This window comes from Zalophus californianus, chromosome 2 (genome assembly GCF_009762305.2).
Source record: "Zalophus californianus isolate mZalCal1 chromosome 2, mZalCal1.pri.v2, whole genome shotgun sequence".
Classification (NCBI taxonomy): Eukaryota; Metazoa; Chordata; class Mammalia; order Carnivora; family Otariidae; genus Zalophus; species Zalophus californianus.
The window spans coordinates 167,090,056-167,108,542 of record NC_045596.1 but is presented as its reverse complement, the minus strand read 5'-3'; the positions used below and the strand labels follow the sequence as shown (position 1 = coordinate 167,108,542).

Below are 18,487 nucleotides of genomic sequence, written 5' to 3'. Positions count from 1 at the left end.
TACTATGAGATGTCGGGTGTTGACCTATTGATTTTGAGAGGGGTTCTCTGTGCCTCCTGGATTTTGACGCTTGTCAACTTCCCCAAATTAAGGAAGTTTTCTGTTATAATTTGCTCCAATATACCTTCTGCCCCTCTCTCTCTTCTTCTTCCGGGATCCCAATTATTCTAATGTTTTGTCTTATGGTATCACTTATCTCTCGAATTCTGCCCTCGTGATCCAGTAGTTGTTTAGCTCTCTTTTTCTCACCTTCTTTATTTTCCATCATTTGGTCTTCTATATCACTAATTCTCTCTTCTGCCTCATTTATCCTAGCAGATAGAGCCTCCATTTTTTATTGTACCTTATTAATAGCCTTTTTATTTTGACTTGGTTAGATTTTAGGTATTTTATATCTCCAGAAAGGGTTTGTCTAATAACTTCCATGCTTTTTTCAAGCCCAGCTAGTATCTTTATAATCATTCTTCTGAACTCTAGTTCTGACATCTTACTACTGTCTGTATTGATTTGGTCCCTGGCAGTCAGTACTGCCTCTTGTTCTTTTTTTTTTTTAGGTGATTTTTTCCATCTTGTCGTTTTGTCCAGAGGAGAATAGATGCGTGAGAGAACAAATGCTAACAGGGTAACAATGTCCCCAGAAAATATACACTAAACAAATCAGAAAAGATCTGAAACTGGGGGAAAAGAAAGGGAGAGAAAGAAAAAAGAACAAAAAGGAAAAAGAAACGAACAAAAAAAAAGAAAAAAAACCCAAAACAGAATATGATCAAATATCATGAGGCTGTGGATAGATCAGGGCCATAGACTATATTTTGGGCATATTTTGGTCTGTTAGAAGATAGTACCTCCCAAAATTTTAAAGATAGAAAAACTCATATATGTAAAAAATAAGGTTTAATATGATGAAGGAATGGAATATGAGTATTAAAGGTGAAAATTATAAAAGATTTTATAAAAGTAATTGATAAGATAAGTAGTTGGTTGAAAAAAGAAGAGAATTAAAAAAAATAAGGAGAGATTGTGATCAGGCAGGAGACTAGAAGAACGTCATACACTAGAGATTTAGGGTATATTTTGATCTGATAGAAGAAACTGTATCCCAAAATTTTAAAGAGAGAACTATATACCAAAAATAAGGTTAACTACTCTGAAGGGATAGAATATGACTCTAAAAATGAAAAATAAAAAAGAGTTTTTATAAAAGGGATTGATATGTTGGTTGCAAAAGGGGAAAAAAATAAAAAAATAAAGTTACAAAAATTCACTTTGTAAAACTAAAGAATCATGGGAACAAAGCCATGAATCTTATGTGCAGTATTCCCCTAGCACTGGAGTTCTGCCATTCTCATTGATCGTTAAACTTGGTATTGGCTGGACGTTTTTGCTGATGTGGGGGAGGAGCCTGTTGACGTGATTTCCAAATGTTTTTGCTGGAGGCGGAATTGCCCAGCCCTTGCCTGGTCCAGGCTAAGTAATCTGCTCTGGTTTGCTCTTGGGAGCTTTTGTTCCCTCAAGCTTTCTGTACAGCTTTGGAGCACAAGAGTGAAAATGGCAGCCTCCCAGTCTCTGCCCTTGAGGAGCCAAGAACTCGGGGTCCCACTTCTCAGTGAGCCCCCAGAGAAAAGCATCAGTCACTCCCATCTCCCTGGTCTCTGGCCACACTCCGTGCTCACCCGGTGTTTCTATCTCTGGCACCTGACCCCGTGTGGAGTCTTTAAACCCAGCAGATCCCTGCAGTAGGCTCCCACGCTGCTCCTTCCAGGGGAGGAAGGGGAGTCTCCTCGGATCTTCTTTTTGCATCTATGTTGGAAGAGCAATGGCCCGACTGTGCCATGGATCACAGTTTATGGCGACCTGAGCTGAGAGCCCACTCCTCAGCTCCCTCTCTGCAGCTGGCTTCCCTGCTCCCATACCTGGAAGTTCTGCCACACTCAGGCACCCCCCATCTTTCAGTGACCCCAAGGGTCCTCAGACCATACTGTCTCAGCAAGGATTCTACCCCCTGCTTTGCCACCGGAGCAATGTCCCTCAGCGGGGCAAACTTCTAAAATTTTCAATTTTGCGCTCTGCTGCTTTATAACTTGTCAAAAACAGCCGACAGAGGCCCCCTCCCCCAAAGTCTATCCTCCCGAATATCGCCTCAGATTCACTTCTCCGCACGTCCTACCCTCCAGAAAGTGGTCACTTTTCTGTTCAGAGAGTTGTTGCTATTCTTTTCTTTGATCTCCTGTTGAGTTCGTAGGTGTTTAGAATGGTTTGATCCCTATCCAGCTGAACTCCTGGGACCAGACAAAATCCAAGTCTCCTACTCCTCTGCCATTTTGCTCCACCCCACCCAGACAAATTAAATTTTAAACAAAAGACTATAATAAGAGATGAGGAAGGACACTATATCTTACTTAAAGGGGCTATCCAACAAGAAGATCTAACAATTGTAAATATCTATGCCCCTAACATGGGAACAGCCAATTATATAAGCCAATTAATAACAAAATCAAAGAAACACATCAACAATAATGCAATAATAGTAGGGGACTTTAACACCCCCTTCACCGAAATGGACAGATCATCTAAGCAAAAGATCAAGAAGGAATTAAACAGATATATTCAGAACATTCCATCCCAAAGCAACAGAATACACATTCTTCTCTAGTGCCCATGGAACATTCTCCAGAATATATCACATCCTGGGTCACAAATCAGGTCTCAACTGTTACCAAAATACTGTGATCATTCTCTGCATATTTTTGGAGCACAGTGCTTTGAAATTAGAACTCAGTCACAAGGGGAAAGTTGGAGAGAACTTAAATACATGGAGGCTAAAGAACATCTTACTAAAGAATGAATGGGTCAACCAGGAAATTAAAAAAGAATTAAAAAATTCATGGCAGCAAAGCAGTCCTAAGAGGAAAGTGTGTAGCAATACAAGCCTTTCTCAAGAAATAAGACGGGTCTCAAATACACAACTTAACCCTACACCTAAAGGAGCTGGAGAAAGAACAGCAAATAAAGCCTAAACCCAGCAGGAGAAGAGAAATTATAAAGATGAGAGCAGAAATCAATGAAATAGAAACCAAAAGAACAGTAGAACAGATCCACAAACCTAGGAGCTGGTTCTTTGAAAGAATAGGATCGATAAATGCTTGGCCAGACTTATCAAAAAGAAAAGTGAAAGGACCAAATAAATACAATCATGAATGAAAGAGGAGAGATCACAATCAAAAGAAATACAATTAATTATAAGAACATATTATGAGCAATTATATGCCAGCAAATTAGATAATCTGGAAGAAATGGATACATTCCTAGAGATGTATACACCACCAAAACTGAAGCAGGAAGAAATGGAAGACCTGAACAGACACCTAACCACTAAGGAAATTGAAGCAGTCATCAAAAATCTCCAACAAACGAGAGCCCAGGGCCAGATGGCCTCACAGGGGAGTTCTACCAAACATTTAAAGAAGAATTAATACCTATTCTTCTGAAACTGTTCCAAAAAATAGAAATGGAAGGAGAACTTCCAAACTCATTTTATGAGGCCAGCATTACCTTGATCTTAAAACCAGACAAATACCACACCAAAAAAGAGAATTACAGACCAATAACGTTGATGAACATGGATGCAAAAATTCTCACCTAAATATTAACCAATAAGATAGAACAATACATTAAAAGGGTTATTCACCACGATCAAGTGGGATTTATTCCTGCATTGCTAGGTTGGTTCAACATCCGCAGATCAGTCAATGTGATACAACACATTAATCAAAGAAAGAACAAGAACCATATGATCCTCGCAATAGATGCAGAAAAAGCATTTGACAAAGTATAGCATCCTTTCTTGATTAAAACTCTTCGCAGTGTAGGGATAGAGGATATATACTTCAGCATCTTAAAAGCCATCTATGAAAAACCCACAGCAAATATTATTCTCAAAGGAGAAAAACTGAGAGCTTTTCCCCTAAGGTTAGGAACACAGCAGGGATGTCCACTATTACCATTGCTATTCAACATGGTACTAGAAGACCTAGCCTCAGCAATCATACAACAAAATGAAACAAAAAGCATCCAAATTGGCAAAGTCAAACTCTCACTCTTTGCAGATGATATGATACTTTATGTGGAAAACCAAAAAGACTCCACCCCAAAACTTCTAGAACTCATACATGAATTCAGCAAAGTGGCAGGATATAAAATCAATGCACAGAAATCAGTTGCATTTCTGTACACCTACAAGACAGAAGAAAGAGAAGTTAAGGAGTCAATCCCATTTACAACTGCACCTCAAACCATAAGATAGTAGGAATTAAATCTAATCAAAGAGGCAAAGGTCTGTTGTAGTCAAAACTATGGAATACTCATGAAAGAAATTGAGGAAGACACAAAGAAATGGAAAAACGTTCCATGCTCATGGATTGGAAGAACAAATATTGTGAAGATGTCAATGCTCCCTAGAGCAATCTACACATTTAATGCAATCCCTATCAAAATACCATCCACTTTTTTCAAAGAAATGGAACAAATAATACTAAAATTTGTATGGAACCAGAAAAGACCTGAAATAGCCAGAGGAATCTTGAAAAAGAAAGCAAAGCTTGTGGCTTCGCAATTCTGGACTTCCAGCTCTATTACAAAGTTGTCATCATCAAGACAGTATGGTACTGGCACAAAAACAGACACATAGATCAATGTAACAGAAGAGAGAGCCCAGAAATTGACCTCAACTCTATAGTCAACTAATCTTTGACAAAGCAGGAAAGAATATCCAATGGAAATAAGTTTCTTCAACAAATGGTGCTGGGCAAACTGGATAGGAACTTACAGAAAATGAAACCGGACCACTTTCTTATGCCATACACAAAAATAAATTCAAAATTAATGAAAGACCTAAATGTGAGACCTGAAACCATCAAAATCCTAGAGGAGAGCACAGACAGCAACCTCTTTGACCTCAGCCATAGCAACTTCCTGCTAGACAGGTTGCCGAAGGCAAGGGAAACAAAAGCAAAAATGAACTATTGGGATTTCATCAAGATAAAACCTTCCTCACAGTGAAAGAAACAATCAACACAACTAAAAGTCAACCTTCAGAATGGGAGAAGATATTTGCAAATGGCATATCTGATAAAGGGTTAGTATTCAAAATCTATAGAGAACCTATCAATGAACTCAACATCCAAAAAACAAATCCAGTCAAGAAATGGGCAGAAGATATGATCAGACATTTTTCCAAAGATGACAACCAGATGGCTAATGGACACATGAAAAGATGCTCATCACTCATCATCAGGGAAATATAAATCAAAACAACAATGAGATATCACCTCACACCTGTCAGAATAGCTAAAATTAACAACACAAGAAACAGGTGTTGGCAAGGATGCAGAGAATGGGGAATGCTCCTTACACGTTGGTGGGAATGCAAACTGCTGCAGCCAATCTGGAGAATAGTATGGAGTTTCCTCAAAAAGTTAAAAATAGAACTACCTTATGATCCAGCAGTTGCATACCTGGGTATTTACCAAAGGAGACAAAAATACTGATTTTATGGGATACATGCACTTTGAGGTTTATATAACAGCATTATCACCAGTAGCCAAATTATGGAGAGAGCCCAAGTGGTCATTGACTGATGAATGGATAAAGAAGATGTGGTATATCTACACAATGGGATATTACTCAGCCATAAAAAGGATGAAATCTTCCCATTTGCAACGGTGTGGATAGATCTAGAGAGTATTATGTTATACCAAATAAGTCAGTCAGAGAAAAACAAATGCCATATGATTTCCCTCACATGTAGAATTTAAGAAATAAAACAGTGAACTTAGGGGAAAGACAGAGAGGCAAACCATAAAAGAGACTCTTAACTATAGAAATAAAACTGAGGTTTGCTGGAGGGGAGGTAGGGTGGGGGGATGGGTTAAGTGGGTGATGGATATTAAGAAGAGCATTGTTGTGATGACCACTGGGAGTCTCATCTAAGTGATGAATCACTAAGTTCTATACCAGAAAGCAATGTTACACTGCATGTTAACTAACTGGAATTTAAATAAAAATTTGGAGAGAAAAAAATTGAAAAAAAAATGCGATGGTTGACTCTCAACTGGATCTTTTTGCTATAAAGTGCCAATATTGTGATGATGGTGAAATTTGGATGACATTATTTCCTGATTTTGAAGGGTCTTTTTTAGAATTAATGTCTATGTAGGAATTATGCATTAAAATATTTAGAGTTATTAGGATCATGTTTGGCAACTTATTCATTGTTTTGGGAAAAATTTATTTTTTGGTCTATTTTTTTGTGATTTCTCTAAGTTGTAGATTGTTACAAAATGAAATAAAAATTCATTAAATAGTACATGTAGAAGTACAGAAATATTTCAAAAGGTAACAAAATAAAACAAATCTAGGGCTTATACATTTTATATAATAAGTGTTGAGGTATTTTAATTGATTAATTTTGTTATCAAAATACAAATGATTCTCATTTTTCCTGTAACACCATTGTTATTTCTTCAGTTTTCCACATAAATTTTTCTAGTATGTTTCATTTTCTTATAATTAGTGCTTATAATAATGATTATAATTGGGATATTGGCAATCATAATGAAAATAATAGTAGAACATAGTTAAGGAGAGATTTTTTGTGTGGCAAACATTATTTGTGTTTTAATATATTTTAACTCATGTCACCTTAACTTCCTCTACTTGCTAGATGTCTGTTATATTGAATTACAATAGAAATAAACTTATTGCTTTTATTTACAACTTGTATTAAAGATAAAAATCCTCTCCCTTCCTTCTTGGCTCCTCTGTAAGTGCAGTATTACAGAATTTATGGTACTTTTCAGTAATTCATAGAGTGTTACTTTGATAGTGATTTTATTCCATTTTATTCCATTTATCTGAGGAATATAATTTATTTTTAGACGTTCCCATGGTGTAAAGTTTTTTAGCAGTTGCAGCATGGATGAATTTAAACGTATGGTTTCACAGCCTGACTTTGAATGTCTTCGGAATCAAACAGTTTCAGAAGTGGTTTACCAAGGAAGAACTGCAGCAGCTTGTGGCAATGGAATTTTGGAACCTCCTGAACAATGTGACTGCGGCCTTGCAGAGGTTAGTGACAAATATTTCTAATTCATTTAAAGATTTGTTTTTGTGTTTCTCATTAAAAAACAAATGTGGCAACTATGCTGTTGGATTTGCCTAATTCTCAGTATATATTCTTCAATTTATACTTTCTGTTTTTTGAAGCTGCTTTCTACAGTGGAGACATATTAGATTGTTGTATCTTCCTAGAAATTTAACTTTTATATTCAAATGCCAAATCTCTTTATCTCTAATGTTGTTTTCTGTTTTAAAGTCTATTTGGTCTGATGTATCTATATATCTATACACAAATTAGCTTTTGTTAGTCAGTATTTTCCTATTTCTCCCTTCTCATTTAGTTTTTCTGTACTAGTAAGCTCAAGATCTACATTGGATTTTGATTTACTATCCAATCTGTCTTTGATTTATCATATTATCCTCTTAAATATTATTGTGATCAACATTCTTGCACATTTTTAATTAACCAAAGTCCATAACTTATTCAGATTTCTTTTCTTTTTACCAAATAGCCTCTTTCTGATACCAAGATCTTCTCTAAGATACCTCATTACATTTAGCTGTTATGACTCCTTACACTCCTCTAGACTGCATAGTTTTTGTGTTTAGTTGTCTCAAAATTTTCATATTTTCTATGTTCATTTTGCCACATTTGTTTTTTAATTGAATTTTTATTCATTTCTTTTGAAACTTCATGCTTTGTTTTTCTTTCTTCCACCATTTATTGCAACAATTTAGTGGATCTGTACTTTTTATTTTCCTCTAGTGATTATTCTTGCATTCTTAGCATACATATTTAACCATATCTAGGCCACCTCCAAAATAATGGGATTTAACTTACATAAAATTCTTGTAAACAGTACATTTCTGTCACCTCTGTGCTTTTCATTAGAAAATACCCTGAAGATTTTATTCTGAAAATACTTTTCTTTATTTTACCTATTGTTCCTTTTGGTTATTAGTATTTCTTTACATGTCACAGTTCCCTTCTGAATTTCATTTAAATTATGTTCTCTTTCTTAAAACATACTTTAGTATATTTTAGTTCCCTTGAAAGGAAGTTCTCTGCCCACTTTAACAATAAATATTTATGTCATACTTATCATTTCATTGTGATATAAAATACACATGAAATATATGCATGAAAGATGAATAAAGTGTGTAATGGATAGATACATAAGTGCCTGAATAATTTGCACTCAGGCCTCATCAAGTAAATTTGAAAATGATCCCTCCTCTACAGTTTTCAAGAAGAGTTTAGGAAAGTAAGTATTAAACCTTTTGTGAATGTTTGGAAGAATTCACCAGTGAAGCCCTCTGGTCTTGGTCTTATGATTCTTCTCATTTTTTAATTTAATTTAATTTTATTATGTTATGTCAGTCACCATACAATACATCATTAGTTTTTGACGTAGTGTTCCGTGATTCATTGTTTTTGTATAACACCCAGTGCTCCATGCAGTATGTGCCCTCTTTAATACCCATCACCGGGCTAAACCATCCCCCTCCCCCCTCCCCTCTGAAACCCTCAGTTTGTTTCTCAGAGTCTATAGTCTCTCATGGTTCATCTCCCCCTCCAACTTCCCCCCCTTCATTTTTCCCTTCCTTCTCCTAATGTCCTCCATGCTATTCCTTATGTTCCACAGATAAGTGAAACCATATGATAATTGACTTTCTCTGCTTGACTTCTGTCACTTAGCATAATCTCCTCCAGTCCCATCCATGTTGATGTAAAAGTTGGGTATTCATCCTTTCTGATGGCTGAGTAATATTCCATTTTATATATGGACCACATCTTCTTTATCCATTCGTCTGTTGAAAGGCATCTCAGCTCTTTCCACAGTTTGGCTATTGTGGACATTGCTGCTATGAACATTGGGGTGCATATGGCCCTTCTTTTCACTAATCTGTGTTTTGGGGGTAAATACCCAGGAGTGCAATTGCTGGGTCATAGGGTACCTTTATTTTAATTTTTTGAGGCACCTCCCCACTGTTTTCCAAAGGGGCTGTACCAACTTGCATTCCCACCAACAATTGCAAGAGGGTTCCCCTTTCTCCACAACCTCTCCAACATTGATTGTTTCTTGCCTTGTCAATTTTTGCCATTCTAACTGGTGTAAGGTGGTATCTCAATGTGGTTTTGATTTGCATTTCCCTGATGGCTAATGATGATGAACATTTTTTCATGTGTCTGTTAGCCATTTGTAAGTCTTTAGAGAAGTGTCTGTTCATGTCTTCTGCCCACTTTTTGACTTGATTATTTGTTTTTTGGGTGTTGAGTTTGAGAAGTTCTTTATAGATCTTGGAAATCAGACCTTTGCCTGTAGTGTCATTTGCAAATATCTTCTCCCATTCTGTGGGTTGCCTCTTTGTTTTGTTGACTGTTCCCTTTGCTGTGCAGAAGCTTTTTATCTTGATGAAGACCCAAAAGTTCATTTTCACTTTTGTTTCACTAGCCTTTGGAGATATATCTTGAAAGAAGTTACTGTGGCCGATGTCAAAGAGGTTACTGCCTATGCTCTCCTCTAGGATTTTGATGGATTCCTGTCTCGCATTGAGGTCTTTCATCCATTTTGAGTTTATCTTTGTGTATGGTGTTAGAGAATGGTCAGGTTGGTCTTATGATTCTTAGGAGGTTTTTGTTTACCAACCCTATCTCTTTATTAGTAGTCAATCTATTCATATTTTCTATTTCTTCGTAATTCAGTTTTGGTATATGTATTTCTAGGAATTTATCCATTTTTACCAGGTTGTTCAATTTATGGGCATATAATTGTTCATAGTAGTCTCTTATGAACCTTTGTATTTCTTGGTATCAGTTGTAATCTCTCCTTTTCCATTTCTAATTTTATTTATGAAACCTCTCATTTTCTTGGTGAGTCTAGCTAAAAGTTTGTCATATTTTTAATCTTTTGAAAGAATTGGCTCTTAGTTTCTGTTGATCTTTTCTATTGAGTTTTCAGTCTCCATTTAATTTATTTCCATTTGATTTTTTAATTTTCTTCCTTCTACTAGCTTTCTTCTCTATAACATCCTTTTATAACTATAAAGTTAGATTGTTTGAGATTTTTTTGTTTCTTGAGATAAGCCTATATTGCTTTGTATTTCCCGCTTAGAACTGCTTTTGCTGCATCACATACATTTTTCTGTGTTGCATTTAAATTTTCATTTGTCTCAAGGTATATTTTGCTTTTTCAAAAAATTTCTTCATTGGTGGAGGGTGAGAGGGATGGGGTGGCTGGATGATAGACATTGGGTAGGGTATGTGCTATGGTGAGCGTTGTGAATTGTGCAAGACTGTTGAATCACAGATCTGTACTTCTGAAACAAATAATGCAACATATGTTAAGAAAAAAGAAAAAGAAGAAGATAGCAAGAGGGGAAGAATGAAGGGGAGTAAGTCAGAGGGGGAGATGAACCATGAGAGACGATGGACTCCGAAAAACAAACTGAGGGTTCTAGAGGGGAGGAGGGTAGGGGGATGGGTTAGCCTGGTGATGGGTATTAAAAAGGGCTCATTCTGCATGGAGCACTGGGTGTTATGCACAAACAATGAATCATGGAACACTACATCAAAAACTAATGATGTAATATATGGTGATTAACATAACAATAAAAAATTTAAAAAAATTTCTTCATTGACCTATTTGTTCTTCACTAGCATATTGTTTTGCCACCACATATTTGTAATTTTTCCAGTTTTCTTCTTGCAATTGATTTCTTCTTTCATACCTTTGTCAGAAAAGATGCTTGACAAGATTTTAGTCTTCTTAATACTACTGAGATGTCCTTTGTGGACAATACATGATCTAAAATGGAGAATGTTTCATGTGCACTTGAGAAAAATATGTATTCTTGCGTTTTTGGATGGAATGTTGATCTATTAGTCCATCTGGTCAAATGTATTTTTTTTTTTCTTTTCTTAGAAAATTAAAATAATTCTGAAATTCAGAAATCTACATTAATGCTTTGTTAAAACTGTGAAATTGTTTTTTTCTCTCCAAATTTTCATTTAAACTCCAGTTAGTTAACAGACAATGTAATATTAGTTTCAGTAGTAGAATTCAGTGATTCATCACATATATAACACCCAGTACTCATCACAACAAATGCCCTCCTTAAAACCCATCACCCATTTAGACTATCCCCTGCCCACCTTACCTCCATAAACCCTCAGTTTGTTTTCTATACTTAAGAGTCTCTTTTATGGTTTGCCTCTTTCTTTCCCCGCTAAGTTCACTGTTTTATTTCTTAAATTCTACATGTGAGGGAAATCATATTGTATTTGTTTTTCTCTGACTGACTTATTTGGTATAATATAATACTCTCTAGATCCATCCACACCATTGCAAATGGTAAGATTTCATTCTTTTTTTATGGCTGAGTAATATCCCATTATATATATATATATATATATATATATATATATATATATATATATATATATATATATATACCACATCTTCTCTATCCATTCATCAGTCAGTGGACAATTGGGCTCTCTCCATATTGGCTACTGTTGATAATGCTGTTATAAACCTTGGGGTGCTTGTATCCCATCAAATCAGTATTTTTGTATCCTTGGGTAAATACCCAATATGATACTGCTGGATCATAGGGTAGTTCTATTTTTAACCATCTGTCCCATTGTCACTGAAGACATCAGTGCCTAATTCTGCTTCTGCCTGCCATACCTAGCCAGACGATCCATAGAACCCATCTGTGTTGTATCTACAAAGGCATTATGACCTTATATTTGGTTTTCAACAAAAAAACTTATGATGTGTATAGGTGGTCTTCATTATATTTATATAATGGAGTGTTTATCTGTGAAATTATTAATGAACATTTAGGTTGTTTTCATTTGTGACTATTATGAAAAATGCTTTCAAGGAATATTCATGTTCAAATCTTTGTTGACTTATGTTTTCATTTCTGTTGGGTAAATATCTAGGAGTAAGATTGCTGGGTCATATGTTAATTTACTGTTAACTCTATAATAAAATATCAAACTGCTTTCCCAAATATTGTATTATTTTACATTCCAAACATCTGTGTATGAGAGTGGTAGCTGTTCCTTATCATCATCAACTTTTGTTATTGTCAGTCTTTTTCATTTTAGTCATTTGAATGTGTGCATTATGGTTTTAATTTGTATTTCCCTGATGACTAATTATATTGGACAGTGTTTCATGTGATTATGGGACATTCATATTTCTCCTTTTTAAAGTGTCTGTTCAAACATTTTGCACATATTTATAGGGTTGTTTGCTTTTTCTATTACATAGTTATAGAAATTCTTAATATAAACTATATACAAGTCTTTTGTAAGATTTTCTCCCAGTGTGTGACTTGGCTTGTATTTTTCTTAATGATATCTTTCAAAAAGTCAGTTTTTAATTGGCTGAAGTTCAGTTTATCAATTTTTTTCCTTTATGCGTTATACTACTTGTGCCTTATCCATCCCAAGATTGTGAAGATTTCTCATAAGTGTTCTTCAAGAAGTTTATTGATTTTAGCTTTTATGTGTATATCTATGATCCATTTTAAGTAATATTTGTAAGTGTCAGGGTATATTTTTTTTCTATATTTATTTCCAATTGTTCTAGGCCCATTTGTTGAAAAACGATATTTTTCTTGCTACCTATGTTGAAAACAATATATCAAATACTTTGTGTTCCATTGTCCCGTATATCTCTCCTTATACCAATACCAGCTCCCCTTACCTTAACTCATTAAATCAGGTAAAATGCATCTTCATATTTTGTATTTCTTTATCAATATGGATTTGGTGATTTTAGTTTTTTGCATTTCTATGTAAAATTTAGAATCAACTTTTCTATTTCTACTCACACCTCCTAAAGAAAAAAGTAATTCTGATGGAATTTTGATTGGGATTTTTAAAAATCTATAGAAGAATTTGTAGAGAATGGACATATTCATAATGTTATGATTTTCAAACTGTGAGCATGACATATTGTTCCATTTATTTAGGTATCTTTAATAAAGTTAACCCTAAATATTTCATGTTTTTGAATGTTACTGTAAAGTGAGTACTTGTAAAAGTTTTAATTCCAGTATCATTTGCAGGCATATAGAAATAGAATTAAATCATGAAAGTTGTTCACTCCTCCTATTAATGTTATTTTGAATGACTGATTTATATTTTGAAAAATACTTACAAAATATATGGATCAGAATTATCAACAGAAATGAGTATATGAAAAAGAATATGCTTCTGGAGTTTGTTCCAGAAATAGAGGAACATTTCAGTATTTTTCAACATATATTATTAAATTTAAAAAGAGAGAAAAATTGTAAGATATTACATATTGAAGAGAATTTGACAGTGGTTTGGACAACTAGGAGAAAAGAAAATGTCCTTTTGAATCTCAAATTTCTCAATGATGAACCTTGGCTACCTATTTTATAAAGTTCTGGCTTCCAGTCCCATGATGGAATTCTGTTCCTAAAGCACAGGTGTCCTTACAAGTCAATATCTAAGCCAGGCATGGGGTCTAGATTTACACTATTCATTGAGTATTGTGAAAACTTGCTCTCTACTATAGGCTCTCTCTTTGATACTAGCCTTGGAATTCCCTGTGATGTCATTGATTTTTGCTCCCCCCCACATTAATATTTAGTGTGTATTCAGTCCCCTATCTTCCTTAAATACTCTTGATAATTTTTCGTTAAAATATTTATTTGTGAACCATAACACACTTTTGTTAATATTGAAATATAAAAATGACAAAAAGAATATCATCTGACTCCTGTAAATTTAAAATGTGTTATATATAGTAAAAGTTTGTTATACTTTAATAATACACTAACTTTGTAGTTAGTGTAACTGAAGACATTGTCTAATTTTATATGAAACATTACATGATAAACCAGGTATTGCAAAAGATCAGGAATAAATTGTTGTTTTATAAAAGAACCTGATAAATTTATCTACTATTTTGGAAGGAAGACCCTCATTACAACTTCTCTTACAACATACCACTCTAAACAATTCCATGTATTTTAGTTTTCAGAGTACAGGTTTATTCCTAGGTGGTTTTTTTGGGGGGGGGGCGGTGCAGTTATAAATGGTGTTTTCTAATTTTTCTTTCTGCTACTTTGTTATTAGTATATAGAAACACTACTTATTTCTAGGTATTAATTTTGTATTCTTCAACTTTATTGAATTCATTTATTACTTCTAGTAGTTTTTTAGTGGAATTTTTGAGATTTTCTGAGTATAGTATTATGCTATCTGCAAATAGAGACAGCTCAACTTATTTACCAATATGGATGCCTCTTATTTCTTGTCTGATTGCTGTGGCTAGGACCTCTAGTACTATGTTGAATAAAAGGGTAAGAGTGGACATTCTTGTCTTCTGTCTGATCTTAGAAGAAAAGTTCTGTTTTTCCACACTGAGTATGATATTAGATGTGGTGAAAGAGCTGTACTCTGAAAACTGAAAAAAACATTGATGAAAGAAACTGAAGATGACACAAACAAAGGGAAAGATATTCCATGATCTTGGATTGGAAAAATTCATATTGTTAACGTGTCCATATTTCCAAAAGTAATCTACAGATTCAGTACAATTCCTATCAAAATACCAATAGCATTTTTCACAGAACTAACACAAATAACACTAAAATTTATTTGGAATCACAGAAGACCTTGAATAGCCAAAGTGATCTTGAGAAAGAAGAACAAAGATGGAGGTATCACAATCCCAGATTCCAAGATATACTACAAAGATGTAGTAATCAAAACAGTATGGTTCTGGCACAAAAATAGACACATCAATCAATAGAATCAAGAGCCCAGAAATAAATGCAGATATATATGGTCAGTTAGTATTTGGCAAAGAAGACAAGACTATGCAATGGGGTAAAGACAATCTCTTACACAAATGGTATTAGAAAAACTGGATGGCTATAACACAAAAGAATGAAACTTGACCACTTTCTTAAACTATAAACAAAAATAAACTAAAAGTGAGTTAAAGACCTAAATGTGAGACCTAAAACCATAAAAAAAAACCTAGAAGAGATAGTAATTGCTATGGCATTGGTCACAGCAACATTTTTCTAGATATGTCTCCTCAGGCAAGGGAAACAAAAGTAAAAATAAACTGTTGAGACTTACATCAAAATGAAAAGCTTTTGTAGCCAAGGAAGCCATTAAGAAAATAAAAAGGCAAGGAGGTTCCAGAAAGATGACAGAGTAGTAGGACCCTAAGCTCACCTTGTCCCATGTTCACAACTAGATATCACTCATATCTGAGTCAATAAACCAGAGAGCAATCTGAAGACTGGCAGAACAAACTCCACAACTAAATGTAGGGAAGAAGCTGAATCTGGGAGGTTAGAAAGGGCAGAAACAGTTGTTGAGAGCTGCCTGCAGGAGGGAGTTGCAGGCATGGAAAGTGGAAAACACCAGCAAGCCCACATGGGGAAAATGAATCCCCATAATGTCTGGTCTTGAAAACCAGAGGGACTGAATTCTGTGAGTTTGTATAACCAGGGGGGCTTGGAGCCTAGAGCTTTAAAAGTCAGCTGACTCAGCACTGGACTAGCTGGAAGGCAAGTAATAGCTGAGTCCCCACCCTTAAAAAGACAACAGCCTGCAGAGAGGCAACATAGAATGGACAGTTTGCACAACACCTGGGACAAATGGGAGAGATATTCCTTTATAAGGATTTTAGAGCATGTTGGGGGTCTTTTCTGGGGACAAAGGAGCTGGCAGCTGCCATTTTCCTCCCCAATCCCCCAGCATAAACACAGAGCCATGTGCAGAAGGTGGTGCTACATATATACTTGCTACCTAACCTGCTAACACTGTGCTCCATCCACTGAGGACTGGCCCACTCCAAGGCTTCTAGCCTCAGAACTGGACTTAGTGTGAATTATTTTAATGTTGCACACCCCACCCAACTGCTGCCTCCAGGCACTGCATCCCTCATGGCATGGCCATCGCTTAGGGGATCCAGTTTTGGACTAATGGCTCAGCGTAAATTTTGCTCACTGCTATGTGTGCCCCACCCACCCATCACAGGTAGAGACACCACAGGACCTCAGCTTCTGCCACAATTCATGCCCAGCTACCAGGGACACAGACACCATATGCCCCAGGTTGTCACCCCTGCAGCATGCCACCTGTAGAGGCTATTTTTAGGCTAACAGTCTTGAGCAATGGAATGTAGAAAGGGCCCACAGTGACCACCTGACTGTATTTACAGCCAGGCCCATCACACGACCCACCTCAAAGTATCCATAAGCCCTAACTAACCAATGGATTACTTACAACTAGGCACAGTTACCAAAATACCTCCTTACCTTCTCACTTTAAATATGGTTCCCATCCCCTGCCTGTGGATTTCATAACCACAGAACTAGCTTAAAATAAATATTAAAGAGGTCCCTTTGAATGGAAAGGAAAGACTAGTAAGAATATGAAAAATAAAAAATACAAAAGCAGTAAAAATAAGTGTTTCTGTAAAAGTCAATCAAGGTATGCATAAAATAAGAGGATATAAAATATGATACCAAATATCTGAAATGTGAAGGGGAGAGGAGTAAAGAATGAGTTCAAAATTAAGTGACCATCAGTTTAATACAGACTGCTATATGCAGAAGATGTTATACATAAATTGAATAGTAACTACAAATCAAAAAACAGTAACAGATATGCAAAAAATAGAGTAAGGTATTCAAGTATATCACTAAAGAAAACTAACAAGCCATGGAAGAGATAAAGAGAAGAAAAGATCAGAGAAAAGCTAACAAAACAACTATAAATGAAGTAACAAAATGGCAATAAATACATACCTATCAAAATAATTACTTTGAATATAAGTGGACGAAACACTCCAAGAGACAGAGGGTGTCAGAGTGGATAAAAAAAGACCCATCTACATGCTGCCTACAAGGGACTCATTTCAGACCTAAAGATACCTGTAGACTGGAAAGTGAGGGGATAGAGAAAACTAATCATGCAAATGGAATGTAGAAGAAACCCAGAGTAGCAATATTTGCATCAGATAAAATAGACTTTTTAAAAAATTTTAAATTCCAGTTAACACATAGAGTAATATTAGTTTCAGGTGTAGAATATAATGATTCAACAATTTTATACATCACCTGGTGCTCATCAAAATAAGTGCAGTCCTTAACCCCACCACCTATTTAACACATCACCCTACCCACCTCCCTTCTGGTAACTATCAGTTTGTTCTCTACAGTTAAGAGTCTATCTCTTGGTTTGCCTCACTCTTTCTCTCTTTTTTTCCCCTTTGCTCATTTGTTTTGTTTCTTAAATTCCACAAATAAGCAAAATTATACTTTTCTTTCTCTGACATATTTCGCTTAGCATAATACTCTAGATCCATCCATGTCATTGCAATTGGCAAAATTAATTCTTTTTTATGACTTAGTAATATTCCATCATAAATATATGCCACACATCTTTAATCTATTCATAAATCAATGGATACTTGGGCTGCTTCTATAATTTGGCTATTGTAGATAATGCTGCTATTAATATTGGGTGCATGAATCTTTTGGAATTAGTATTTTTGTATTCTTTGGGTAAATATCTCATAATATAATTGCTGGGTTGTGGGCTAGTTCTGTTTTTAATTTTTTGAAGAACCACCATACTGTTTTCCAGCATGGCTGCACCAGTTTGCATTGCTACCAACAGTACAAAGTGTTCCCCTTTCTCCACATCCTTGCAAATCAAGAAACAGACTCTTAACTATATGGAAGAAACTGGTGTTTACCAGAGGGGAGGTGGGTGGGGGGATGAGTTAAATAGGTGACGGGGATTAAGGAGTGCACTTGTCATGATGAGTACTGGGTGATGTATGGAATCTGAAACTAATATAACACTGCATGTTAACTATACTGGAATTAAAATAAAGAAAAAAGAAAACAAAAAGGCAACCTATTCAATAGGACAAGATATTTGCAAATGATATATCTGATAAGGGGTTAATATCCAAAAAATATATAGAATTTATATAAACACCAAAAAATAAACAATCTGATTTAAAGTTGAATAGACATTTTTCCAAAGAAGATATCCAGATGGCCAATGGACACATGAAAAGTTGTTCAACATCACTAATCATCAGGGAAATGCAAATCAAGTCACAGTGACATATCACCTTACACTAAAAAGAATGGGTAACAATCAAAAGAACAAGAAATAACAAGTATTGGTGAGGATGTGGAGAAAAAGGAACACTTGTACACTGTTGGTGGGAATTTAATTTGGTGCAGCCACTGTGAAATACAGTATGGAGGTTCCTCGAAAAATTGAAAATGAAATTCATATGATCCAATAATTCCACTACTGTTATTTACCCAA

The 18,487-nt window shown here is 35.3% G+C and overlaps 1 protein-coding gene across 4 annotated transcripts in view; it reads left to right on the top strand.

Annotated features, from left to right (window-relative positions):
• The window catches only part of LOC113925637 (A disintegrin and metallopeptidase domain 3-like), a 129,469-nt gene that overhangs the window by 60,443 nt on the left and 50,539 nt on the right, over positions 1–18,487 (top strand). For all 4 annotated transcript variants that reach the window (XM_027600136.2, XM_027600135.2, XM_027600137.2 and 1 more), the window contains exon 12: positions 6,936–7,125. In XM_027600136.2, coding sequence (XP_027455937.1) covers positions 6,936–7,125 — 190 coding nt within the window. The remainder of the gene's footprint in view (positions 1–6,935; positions 7,126–18,487) is intronic.